This window comes from Mastigoproctus giganteus, chromosome 11, assembly GCF_048544385.1.
Source record: "Mastigoproctus giganteus isolate SK-2022 chromosome 11, ASM4854438v1, whole genome shotgun sequence".
In the NCBI taxonomy this organism is placed as follows: Eukaryota; Metazoa; Arthropoda; class Arachnida; order Uropygi; family Thelyphonidae; genus Mastigoproctus; species Mastigoproctus giganteus.
Window position 1 is genome coordinate 81614132 of NC_143585.1, and position 13630 is coordinate 81627761.

Genomic DNA, 13630 nt, shown 5'->3' on the forward strand with positions numbered 1-13630 from the left:
TAGATGTAAATAATTTTATAATTTCCATTAGTAGAGGCATATGATGGAAGAAAGCAAGATTATATAGCATCAGCCAAAAAAAAAAAAAAAAAAAAACCTTTCCATTTAATCCATCCATTCACGTCAAACGTTTGTCTAGTTCTGTATTCAAGTTATTTAAGTTGTTGACCATCACTACAACAGTTGGAAGTTTGTTCCAACTATCAATGACCCTCTGGCTAAAGGCAAATTGCCACACTAATATTCTACAATTGTCTTTCTTCAGTTTGAATTTATGTTCCATCAGGTGAGTTATCTGAGCAAGTAGGAGAATCCCATCAGCATTAAGCTTGCTTCAACCATTGAAGGCCTTATACACCTCAGTTAGATCACCTTGTGGGTGCCTCGTTTCCAGACACTGCAATTTGCAGAAATTAAGCCTCTCTTGGTAACAGCAACCTCATTGGTCTTCTCTGTACTTGTTCCACCAGCTCTACATCCTTTCTAAAATGAGACATCCAGACCTATGTGCAGTACTCAAGGTGTGGCCTTAAACAAGTGGACAATCAGATCCTTATCCCTGCTAGCAAAATTCCTGTATATCATTGATAAGACACCATGGGCAACTCTTGTAGCTTGTTTGCAATGCTCAGAAAACTTTATATCTGACTGCACAATTATCCTCAGGTCCTTTTTATTCTCCACTACCCTGAGTATAGTACCACCAACTTAGTACATTACTGCAATCTGGGGTTACTGCAAAACATATGCAGTACTTTACAGTTGTCGATGTTAAACTTCAGTTGCAACCTCTCAGGCATCTGCTCAACTTTTCCAGATCCTGTTGCAGTAGTGTACTGTCATCAACAACCCTGCAAACCTTCCTATCACCTGCAAACTTGGATATTAAGCCTAACATACCTTCATCAATATCATTGATAAATACAGAAAACAACAATAGGCCCACCACCTACCCCCGGGGGAACTCCACTAATAACATTAGTCCACGAAGGGCAGAGTCTATTGATTACCACTCACTGTCTTCTCCTACTCTACCATCCTTTTATCCATTGTAGTAACTTGCCCTTAATGCCATACTTCTCCAAATTGTACAGTAGTCTTCTATGTGCAAGAGTGTCAAAAGCTTTCCTAAAATCCAAGTATATGATATCAAAATTATTTTTTGCATTGAGTTACTCTGTGACCACATCATAGTATCCAATCAAATTAGCCAGACAAGACCTCCCCTTAACAAACCCATGCTGTTTCTGAACTATTACTGTAGTCTAGCCTACATGATCCTGCTTTGCTTCTTTAACCAGTGACTCCATTATTTTCCCTGGAACAGAAGTCAAACTGACAGGTCTGTAATTACTTGTGTCATCCTTTATTCCTCATTTGTGAATTGTAGATACATCTCCTGTCCCATTTAGAATTTGCTCTTGGTAACAGCAAAAAACCCTTCCCTTTATCCCTGATGGTTGTTATATCTTTAAGTAAATCCCACATCAGTGCACTGTGATCACTGCCACCTAGTGGTCCTTTATCCGCAGATTCTTAACACATAAATAATCACTGCTGATAATCAGATTAAGAGAAATACTCCCTCTGGCTGCATCTCAAACATGCTGCTGTAGAAAACAATCATCCAATAAATCCACCAAAGTCCTCCTAGTGTGTAAGTCACCAACCCACAAGTTCCAGTCTATATCTGGGAAGTTGAAATCCCCATTATAAGACAATTGCTTCAACTATTGAAGGCCTTATACACCTCAGTTAGATCACCTTGTGGGTGCTGGCCCACTGCATTTACTGGCCCACTATTTCTATGTACAGTTGTTCGTTGTACTCACCAGAGTCATTAGCCCTATAACACACTCCTATTCTCAACTTGGTTTTCCCAGTGCTTATGTCGCACCAAACTGATTCAACACTGCACTGTCCACCCATGTCAACTGATGCAATTCCTTAGATTTTATGTGTTTCTTCAATGACAGCATAACCGCCCCTCCCTTCCTACACTGCCTATCTTTATTGGATTACATGTTTTCTACAGCAACATGTTCGCGAGGCAACCAGATGGAGTAATACTCTTGATCTCGTTATCAGCAGTGATTATTCGTGCATTAAGAATTTGCAGATAAAGGAACCACTGGGTGGCAGTGATCACAGTGTACTGTTGTAGGATTTACTTAAAGATATAATTACCATCAGGGGTAAAGGGAAGGGCTTTTGTTTTCATTAAGGAGACTACAGGGGTCTCAGACTGTTTTTAAATTCTATACAGTGGGATGAACTGATGGTGTTACCAACGTTGAATTCTAAATGGGAAGCCAGCCTTCAGGCACTTATCAGGGTTTAGGCCTAAATGGATGTCAGATGAATTAATGAGGCTCGTGGAAGATAAAAAAAATGTATGGGATGCATATAAATTATCAGGTCACCCAGAAGTCGATGGCACATATAAAATAGTCTGTAATCAAGTCACAAAGGAGGTTAGGCAGGCAAAGGCAGATTACGAGAAATCTTTGACAAAGAATGCAAAGAAGAACAGCAAAGAGTTCTTTACTTATGTGAACCTCTAAAAGGAAAGGGATCAATCAGATTGGACCACTTAACATAGATTTGTTGATTATTGATGATCATTCTCAGGTAGCTGATAAACTAAATGAGTATTTTGCATCTGCATTCACACATTAGGAGTTATTCAAGGAGGGGAATACCAGAAATTTATCAAACTCTAACAGGGATCTAAGTGATTTTGTAATAACTGAGAGCAAAGTGGAGGAGAAATTGGTGAATTTAAACATAAGGAAGGCACCTGGAGTGGATGGGACCTATCCAATTGTATTAAAGGAGGCAGCAAAGGAAGGAAGCAAACCCTTAGTCATAATTATGAGAGCTTCCTTGGACTCAGTTGAGGTCCCCATAGACTGGAGGTGTGCAAATGTATCACCAATTCACAGAGTTAAAAAGGTGACACTAGTAACTACAGACCTGTTAGTTTAACTTGTCCACCAAATACGGAGGATGCGGAAAGGTCAGGGAATGACCACCGCATATCCCCGGAGCAATATGGCCTTAGTTGCTAATGCTCCTAAAAAACAAATAACAAACAACAACAACAAACAGTTTAACTTGTGTTCTGGGTAAAATAATGGAATCACTGGTTAAATAAACATTGGTTAAATAGTTAAGACACAGCTTGTTAGAGGGAGGTCTTGTCTGACCAATTTGATTGGATACTGTGGTTGGTCAAAAAGTAACTGGATACAAAAAATAACTTTGATATCATACACTTGGATTTCAGGAAAGCTTTTGATACGATACCGTTGCACATGGAAGACTGCTGAACAAATTGAAGCGATATGGCATTAAGGTCAAGTTACTGCATTGGATAGAGAGATGGTTAAGTGGGAGATGGCAGAGAATGGGAATCAATGGACACTGCTCTTTGTGGTTGAATATTATCAGTGGAGTTCTCCAGGGTTCGGTGTTGGCCCATTGTTGTGTTTTGTATTCGTCAATGATATTGATGAAGGTATATGAGGCTTTATGTCCAAGTTTGCAGATTATACAAAGGTTGGTAGGGTTGTTAACGACAGTAAAGAGAGTATGCTACTCCAACTGGATCTATGTAAGTTGGGAAAATGGGCTGAGAAGTGGCAACTGAAGTTTAACATTGACAAATGCAAAGTACTGCATATGGGTAGCAATAACCCAAGAGGAACGTACCAACTGTGTGGTACTACACTCAGGGAAGTGGAAAGTGAAAAAGACTGGGGGGGGGATAATTGTGCAGTCAAATATGAAGTTCCTTGAGCAGTGCAGATGGGCTACCAGGGTGCAGGTCATGGTGTCTTGTCAATGATATATAGGAATTTTGCTAGCCAGGGTGGGGGGGGCGATTATCCCATTGTACAACACAATGGTCAGGCCACACCTTGAGTTGAGGTCCCCATAGACTGGAGGTGTGCAAATGTATCACCAATTCACAAAGAGTGAACAGATCTGTGTACAGATCTGGAGGGCTCATTTTAGGAAGGATGTAGAGTTGCTAGAACGAGTACAAAGGACAACAAGATTGGTGAGGGGAACAAAGGGGTGCTCTTACCAAGAAAGGCTTATATTCTGCAAATTGCAGCACCTGGAAAGTAGACACATGCGAGGTGATCTGATTGAAGTGTAAGGCATTGAATGGGTTGAGCAAGCTGAATGCTGATGGGATTTTTCTTCTTGCTCAGATTAAGAACCTGAGGGGGGCATAGAGTCAAATTGAGGAAAGACAGTTGTAGAATAGATTTTCAGAAATTTGCCTTTAGCCAGCGGGTAGTTGATTGATGGAACAGACTTCCATCTTTTGTTGTGGAAGTTGATAGCCTAAATAAATTTAAGGCTGAGCATTTGCAATGAATGGAGGGGTAAAATGAGAGGGTGTTTTTTTTTTTTTTTTTTTTGGTAATGCTATCTTTTCTGTACACATTGTACTTCCCAAATTCCAATTCAGTATTGCTTATATCTGTGTGACTCCATGTCTCTGATATTTCCACGATATCTGCCTTTGATGCCTTGATCAGCTTCAAATTCATCAAATTTATTTACTATACTTCTAGCATTGGTGTACATGCAAGTGTACATGCATCTGTTCTTATTCTTAGTTATCCTAGCACAGCCCATGTATTTACTTGTTCCATGGTGACTCCCAGCAGTTCTTGAAATCCACTGCAACTTGCTCTCTAGGCTGCTGTTCATTCCAATAGAAGCAGTGCAAGAATCACTTTCGCCTATGCTACTGTTAATGTTGTAGTCTGTGAATCCCCCCAAGCTAGCGGTTTTCCAGCCCACCTATCACTGCCTCGATAGCATTAGCAAATATTCTTGCACCCTTTCTATTTAAGTGTATCTGATCCCTATAGAAGTAGTCTCTCCGGGACCGAATTTATTGACAAGGCTCTCATAATATCCTATCGTGTCTGGGCTGAATTGCAGACACTTTCAGATTTAACCCTACGCGTGACTTTTTTTCAACATTGACCTGTATTTGTTAATTAAGTTCGCAGATCTCCTGCTATTACTGTTATTAATGTCAGCATGTAAAACAATATTACCCTTTGTGCCCTTAAAAGATGATATCTGCTCTACAACATCAAGTTTTGCTCCTATGAGACTTACCCTGGTCCTATTCCGCCTATCCTTTTTGCGCAATATATTTCTCATCTCCCTGACAAAAGAGTCATTAACAATAACTAGCTCCTCTGGGACCAGTGCATTCTACCTTGAAGGTTGCCCCTGTGTTGCCTGATACACAGAAACAACGTTGAGTTGGGCAGCTGAGAATTTGATGGGCCTTCCATTTCATTTCCTTCAAGGCTGTGATGCATTGGAGAATTGCCGGTTTTGTTTTCCCACGAGCCACAGCACTCCCGCTGCTTTGTGCACATTGCTTTTCTGCTCTAGTCTGGGGCATGATTTCCATTTAAATACAATGTAATTAATTAAAAATGAAAATTAATACTGTTAATAAATTTAATTGATTAATATACTATGCTATACTTGACTGTACAATACTATACTAAGCTAATACAGTAGTTATTCGTATTCTGCTATGTAGTTTTACGTTATACCTTAGCTAACAAGTTCGAGATATGTGCCTATCAAGTTACGCTATACCGTAACGATCACGATATTAAATTAGTTATATCCTTAGCTAAATACAAAATATATATGCCCAAAAAGTGATTAAAACCTTCATTAAACTTATTTATTACAATTAAAACCCTACTATTCTTCTGTACTACTGGTTACGCTATAATATTCCTTCGAAAACACCGATATAACAGCAGTATGAGTAGTGGTGTAACCTACAAAATCACTAGCTAAATTTAAAAATAAGCTGACGAATGCTACTAAGCCTATTTAATCTATTTGTAAAACACAAATTAATATATGAACTAATCAAAAATATGATAAAATTTCAAAGAAAACTTATCTGTTTGGAGCAGCTCCAGAAGGCCATGTCTTCACACCTATAGTATTGTATACACCCTCAATAGGATTTATAGGTGCCTCCGTAGCCAGGTGGGAAGGAGCAGCAGTGCATAGCACACGCTTCTTGATTAGACCGGGGTTTGAGCCCGTCACCACCAAATACGGAGAATGTGGAAAGTTCAGGGAATGACCACTGCATATTCCCGGAGCAATATGGCCTTAGTTGCTAATGCTCCTAAAAACCAAATAACTAACAAACAAACAAACAATCAATAGGTTTATAGAAATATATTTAATTTTTTTAATTTTGCCCCGACTTTGGCCTTAAGGAGAGTCCCACTGAGGAGTCAATGTTGGTAAAGTGTCTCCTTAAATTTTTTGTGGCTTCTAAAGCTTTTACATAATGTCCTCTGGTAACTATATTAAAAATAAAGTTCTGAAACCTAACACTAGATACATTTTTACATTTATGGAGATTGAATATAAAATGCTATCCCAGATATAAAATTATGAATAATAATTACAGAAAAGGGCAGAATTATTTATCAAAATTACTGTTTACTTTTTTATGGTATTTATGCATTTAATTTCAGCTGGGAAAGTTCTTAGCAGAAATGGATGCAGAATTAATGCAAGAGCTGTACAGTGAACAAATTTATCTCAGGTGGGAATGATTTAATTTTACTGATCTGGCTCTTTTCTTAATATATTTTTTTTTATTTCATCCCATTTTCACTGTAAAGGTGGAAAAAAAATGAAAATATTTAGATCTATTATTATTTCATTTGAAACCCAAGTTGGTTTTTTGGGTGAGGTATACAGTAAACATTTTTCAAATATTTCTTTCTTTTCTATAATAGAGTATTAATTTTCATCTTTTCTATAATAGAGTATTAATTTTCATCTTTACTAGATACAGTAATAAAAAAAAATTCCCATACATCCATTGAAATTTTTGCATGAACTGATGTTCTGCTTAGTGAATAAAGTAAATAATATTAAACAGAGAAATAGCTAAATTCAAGGAACCTTTTCCAGAAGAATCGTTACTTTCCGTTATAATTTTTATATCTGAAAGTTCTTCACTAGACTTTAGTTATATTATATATTTGGTTAGGGAAGGACAAGCATGGATGAAATGCAGACACACTATACTAATATGCTATTACTCTTATTTAGTTATAAAATTAGAGTTAAGATAAAAATCTTCTTCAAGAGGAGTGTTTCCATTTACAATGGGTTTCCTCAGCCTACAAGTTATTTCTTGTTAGGAATTTTTTCCCGCCATAAAGTGCGGTTCAAGGTGTCTTGGTTGGTTAAGCCTCGGGCTGTCTTGCACTCCCGTACCCCATCCATCCATGTCCTCCTAGGTCTTCCTCTTCTCCTTCTTCCAGGAGGTATCCATTCCAGGATAGCCTTTGGATATCTGTTTTCTTGCATCCATTTTACATGTCCATACCATGTTAGACACTTTTCTTTGATGGTGTCAATAATAGTCTTTTTCACTTCCATTTTTTCCTTATGTCTTCATTCCGTTTTCTCTCTCTTCTAGAAGTTCCTGCTGAGCGTCTCCAAAAATCCATTTCTGTGGAGAGCAATTTGTTTTCCGCTCGCCTATTCAATGTCCAGGTTTCCGCTCCATACAATGGAAGACTTTGTACAATCGTTTGAAATATAAGTTTCTTTGTTTTATTAAGGATATTTTTGCTCCACAGAACAGAGTTTAACATGCCGATAGCCTTTCTGCCATCTGTAATTCTCTTATTGATCTCTGCTTGGGATGATACATCACTTTGTAAGATTGATCCCAAATATTTGAATTTATCGACTTGTTTGATTTTAAAACCTGCAATATTTAGAACGTGTCCTGGCCCTGAAGATAACATTTCAGTCTTACTAAAATTGATTTTTAGACCCTATTGTTTATATTCCTCAAACAATTGACGACATGCATACTTTGCATCTTCTAAGTCTTGTGCTATCACCACCTGATCATCTGCAAAAAGTAAATTGTGAATATAGGTGTTCTTATTAATTGGCAATCCCATTTTATTACATTTTTTTGACCAGGATCTTAGGCAGATTTCGATATAAATTTTGAAAAGTGTTGGTGACATGCAACAACCTTGTAATAAGCCTTTTGAAGTGTGGAATTCGGGTGACAAAGCTGATCCCACTTTAATTCTGTCTCTATTATTCCTGTAAATTGCCTTAATAATGTTAATCAGTTGTCCATCAATATTTGTCTCTTTCAGTGCTTCCCATAAGAGTTTTCTTGGAACACTGTCATATGCCTTTTGAAGGTCAATGAAAATCATAAAGATTTTTTTTCCTTTTGATTGGCATTTTTCAAGGATCTGTCGTACTGTTGAGATATGATCTATACATGACCTCCCAGCTGAAAAACCACTTTGTTCTTCTGATACCTCGATTCGGGCTCCTAAATGGTTCCTAATCCATTTTCCAAGGATCTTTAACAGCGGGTTCAGGACGCATATTCCTCTGTAATTTGAACAGCTTTTCCGATCACCCTTCTTATAAATTGATGTAATATATCCTGTTATCATTTCTTTCGGTATTTCTTCTTCTCTCAGTATACTATTTAACAGTTTTTGTATCAGAACAGCCACTCCTCTTCCTCCATATTTCAGAAGTTCCATGTAAACTCCTCCAGGTCCTGGTGATTTGCCATTCCTTCCTTTAGCAGGAGTTCCACTTCCCTAACAGAAACTTTTAAGCCTGAGTCTTCTACACCAAAATCCTCCATCATCTTGAACTCTTCCCGGTCTTCTTTTAAAAGTCCTTCATAGTACTCCGTCCAGTCTTTCAAAAGTATTAATTACAAACCAACATTGTGTTTATTCTGTTTTCTCAAGTCTTTAAGGACCTTCCAGGATTCCGCTGATGGTTGAAGCCCAATTTGCTATTAATAGTTGCGCATTTCATTTCCCATTCTTCATTTTTCGCCACTACTACCAACCGATTGGCTATTTTCTTTTTTTCAACATAAATGTTCCTATATGCATCATTCCTATCACCCAGCCATTTTTGATATGCAAGTTTCTTTTCCTCTACAGCAGCTCTTACTTTCTCTGTAATCCAGGTCTTTTTTGGTCCTTGGCTCTTCTTTTTTAGTATTAGCATTAGTAGAGGCATTTGATGCAAGAAAGCAAGCTTATGCAGCATCAGCCAAAAAAAAAAAATAAATAAATAAATAAATAAAAAATAACCACTTCCACTTCACCCCTCTGTTCGTTCAAAATACCTGTCCAGCTGAGCCTTAAAGTTATTTAGGCTATCAACTTCCACAACAAGGGATGGAAGTCTGTTCCACCAACCAACCACCCGCTGGCTAAAGGCAAATTTCCTCAAGTCTATCCTACATCTGTCTTTTCTCAATTTGAATTTATGCCCTCTCAGGTGATTATTCTGAGCAAGAGGAAAAATCCCATCAGCATTGAGCATGCTCAAACCATTCAAGGCTTTATACACCTCTATCAGATCACCTCACCGGTGCCTAGTCTCCAGACGCTGTAATTTGCAAAACTTAAGCCTTTCTTTGTAAGAGCACCCCTTTGTTCCATTCACTAATCTTGTTGCCCTTCTCTGTACTCGTTCCAGCATCTCTACATCCTTCTTAAAATGAGGCTTCCAGACCTGTATACAGTACTGTAGGTGTTGTCTGACCATTGCCTTATACAAGGGAATAATTACCTCCTTATCCCTGCTAGAAAAATTCCTATATATCATCGACAATACACCATGAGCTACTCTTGCAGCCCGTCTGCACTGCTTCGAAAACTTCATATCTGCCTGCACAACCACCCCCAGGTCCCTTTCATTCTCTACCACTGTCAGTGTAGTACCACAGAGTTGATACGTTGCTCTGTCAGTGTAGTACCACAGAGTTGATACGTTGCTCTGGGGTTGCTGTTTCCCATATGTAGTACTTTACATTTGTCAATGTTAAACTTCATTTGCCACCTCTCAGCCCGTCTGCTCAACCTTTCCAGATCCAGTTGCAGTAGCATAGTGTCAGTAGTGTCCTTGCCAACCTTCGTATCATCTGCAAACTTGGACATTAAGCTTTATATACCATCATCAGTATCATTTATAAATATAGAAAACAATAATGGACCCAATACTGAACCCTGAGGGACTCGTGGACTAATAACATTAGTCCACGATGAGCAGTGTCCATTGATTACCACTCTTTGTCTTCTCCCCCTCAACCACCCCTTTATCCATAGCAGCAATTTGCCTCCAATGTCAAACTGCTCCAATTTGTGCAGCAGTCTTCCATGTGCAACAGTATCAAAAGCCTTTCTAAGATCCAAGTATATAATATCAAAGTTATTCCCTGCATCCAGTTCTTTTGTGACTGCCTCATAGTATCCAATCAAATTGGTCAGGCAAGACTTTCCCTTAACAAAACCATGCTGTGTCCGAGCTATAACTGAAGTCTTGTCTAGATGATCCTGCAGTTCTTCTTTAACCAGTGCCTCCATTAATTTTCCAGGAACAGAAGTTAAACTAACAGGTCTATAATTACTTGTGTCGCCCTTTGATCCTCCTTTGTGAATTGGGGTCACATTTGCACATCTCCAGTCCATGGGTACTTCCCCTGAGTCCAAGGAAGCTCTCATAATTATGGCTAAGGGTTTGCTTACTTCCTTTGCTGCCTCCTTTAATATAACTGGATAGGTCCCATCCACCCCAGGTGCCTTTCTTGTATTTATCTTCAACAATTTCTCCTCCACTTTACTCTCAGTTATTACAAGATTCTCTAGCTTACTGCCAGAGTTGAATACACCTCTGGCATTCCCCTCGCTGAATAACTCCACATGTGTGAATGTCGATGCAAAGTATTCATTCAGTTTGTTAGCTACCTGAGCAGGATCATCAACAGTTGACCCATCGATATCAAGTGGACCAATCTGATTCATCCCCTTCCTTCTAGAGTTTACATAAGTAAAGAACTCTTTGCTGTTTTTCTTTGCTTCCCTTGCCAAAGATTTCTCGTAATCTGTCTTCGCCTGCCTAACCTCCTTTGTAACTTGGTTACAGATCAACTTGTATCTATCATAGGCTTCTGTGTCACGTGTTAATATGTATGTATCCCATGCATTTTTCTTCTCTGCCATATGTCTCATTAGTTCATCTGACATCCACTTAGGCCTAAACATTGAACAATATTTCTTAGTTGGTATGTAAAGCCTAGTAGCTTCCAAGATAAGTTCTTTGAATGCTTCCCATTTTGAATTTGCCGTTGGTAACATCATCAGTTAGTCCCACTGTATAGAATTCAAATACTGTCTCAGTCCATCGTAATCGCCTTTACGAAAGCAATAACCCTTCCCTTTACCCGTAATGGTAGTTACCTCTTTGAGTAAATCCCACTTCAGCACACTGTGATCACTGCCACCTAGTGGTTCATTTACCTGCAGATTCTTAATGCATGAAGAATCACTACTGATAATCAAATCAAGAGTATTACTCCCTCTAGTTGCCTCCCGAACATGCTGATGTAGAAAACCATCATCCAATAAATCCACAAAAGCCTTGGTAGTGTGTGAGTGACCAGCCCCCAAATTCCAGTCAATATCTGGGAAATTAAAAGCCCCCATTATAAGACTCTCTGATTTACTGGTCCACTCTATTTCCCTGTACAGTTTCTTATTATACTCATCAGAGTCATTAGGCCTATAGCACACTCCTACTCTCAATTTTGATCTCCCAATGCTTATGTCACACCAAACTGACTCGACACTGCACTGTCCAGCGATGTCCACTGGCTTCACTTCCTTGGATTTTATGTATTTCTTAACTAATAGCATAACCGCTCCTCCCTTCCTATCTTGTCTATCCTTTCTGTAGACATTGTACTCCCCAAATTCCAGTTCTGCATTCCTTATATCTGTGTGACACCACATCTCTGAAATGCCCACAATATCTGCCTTTGATGCTTTGAGCAATACCTCAAATTCATCAAATTTATTTACTAAACTCCTAGCATTGGTGTACACGCAAGTATACATGCACCTGTTCTTTTTCTTAGCTACCCTAACACAACCTGTGTGTTTATTTGTACCCCAATGATTCCCAGCAGTCTCTGAAATATCCTGCATCTTATTTTCCAGGCTGCGGCTCATTCCAATAGAAGCAGTGCAAGAATCACTTTCACCTCTGACAGTGGCTACTGTTAATCTATTAGTCCTTGTATCCCCAATCTAGCAGTTTTCCGACCCACCTAACACTGCCTCGATAGCATCAGCAAACATTCTTGCACTCTTTCTATTTAAGTGTATCCCATCCCTGTAGAAGCAGTCTCTCCTGTTAACAAGTACAGACCAGGCTGAAAAAAATTCTAAACCTTGAGCCTTGCACAATCCTAGGATTGTGCAAATCTCAATTTTTGCCTAGGATTTCATGAGCTATATTTTTTTAACAGTATTTTTTAAATATTCGTAGATTTCTTCAGTATTACCTTTTATCTCTATGTCAATTGCAGCATCCAGTCTTTGGGTGAAGTTGTTTCTAATGCTGTCGTCCTGGAGTAGGTCAATGTTAAATTGATCCATTGTAGCATTTCTCCTTCCCTGCATTGTTGGTTGTCCATACTTAGTTTCTTAATCCAGTTCCACCTCAGTGTTGTTTTAATAAGAAAATGGTCAGATCCGCATTCAGCTCCTCTATAAACTCTGACATCTTTCAATACATATGTCCCTGAATGTTTTGAAATAATGTAATATATAACTGATCTAATTTGTCTTTCTCCTGTGACCAAGTATATTTATGGATATCCTTGTGTTGGAAAAATGTGTTGTTTATTCTCAAGTCGAACTGTTCACAAAGATTGCATAGCCTATCTCCTCTCTTTCTCTCCAAATCTTCCAATAACTTTGCTATTTTGTTCAGTTCCTACTCGTGCATTGAAATCTCCCATTAGAAATATCTCTTTGTTCTTAGGAATTTTTTCTATTAGTTCTCTCAGATCCTCCCAAAATACATATTTCTCTCCCGTATATTTTCTCCAATGAGATCATTCTTTCATTAATAAATTGCCAGTTTTTTATGTTGTGTCTCAATTTCTTTTTAACAGCAATAGAAACTCCTGCTCTTGTTCTTTCACTCTTATCAACTCCACTCCAAAAATGGTAGTATTCTCCCATTATTTCCTCTCCACATCCCTTTTTCTTTTTTTCTTTGTCTCTGATAACACGACGATGTCTAACTTGAATTTTTGCAGTTCATCCGAAAGAAAGTTTCTTTTAGTTGAAAGGCCTTGAATATTCCAGCATCCCAAAATCGTAGTCCTTTTTCCATTTGCTGAGTCGTTTCCGAAGGTGCAGTCCATTTTCATTTTCACTTGTAGGTCGTTTAGCATTTGTGTATTTTTTACACTGAACGAGGAGCTTGCCCTTTGCAGCAACCCCCAACATGGAGGGCTGTGGTATCTCTCTTAGTCTGGCCCCTACCCTTTGACCTGTCCGGCTTATGAGGCCCTACCAGTAGCTAAGCTACCGCCGACTTAGCTCTCCGGGTCATTGGGACACGCAAGCCCCCACCGTGACAAAGTGGAGAATACCATCGGGGGAGAAGATAAAAATAGTATCTTAAATGTTATTTGGTATTTTAGTGCTTATTTAGTAATTTAACCTTA

At 38.6% G+C, this 13630-nt stretch overlaps 1 protein-coding gene across 3 annotated transcripts in view; it reads left to right on the forward strand.

Moving 5' to 3' along the window:
• The window catches only part of LOC150078191 (voltage-dependent calcium channel subunit alpha-2/delta-2-like), a 663667-nt gene that overhangs the window by 492308 nt on the left and 157729 nt on the right, over window positions 1-13630 (forward strand). For all 3 annotated transcript variants that reach the window (XM_090384688.1, XM_090384689.1, XM_090384690.1), the window contains one exon: window positions 6561-6631. In XM_090384688.1, coding sequence (XP_090240814.1) covers window positions 6561-6631 — 71 coding nt within the window. The remainder of the gene's footprint in view (window positions 1-6560; window positions 6632-13630) is intronic.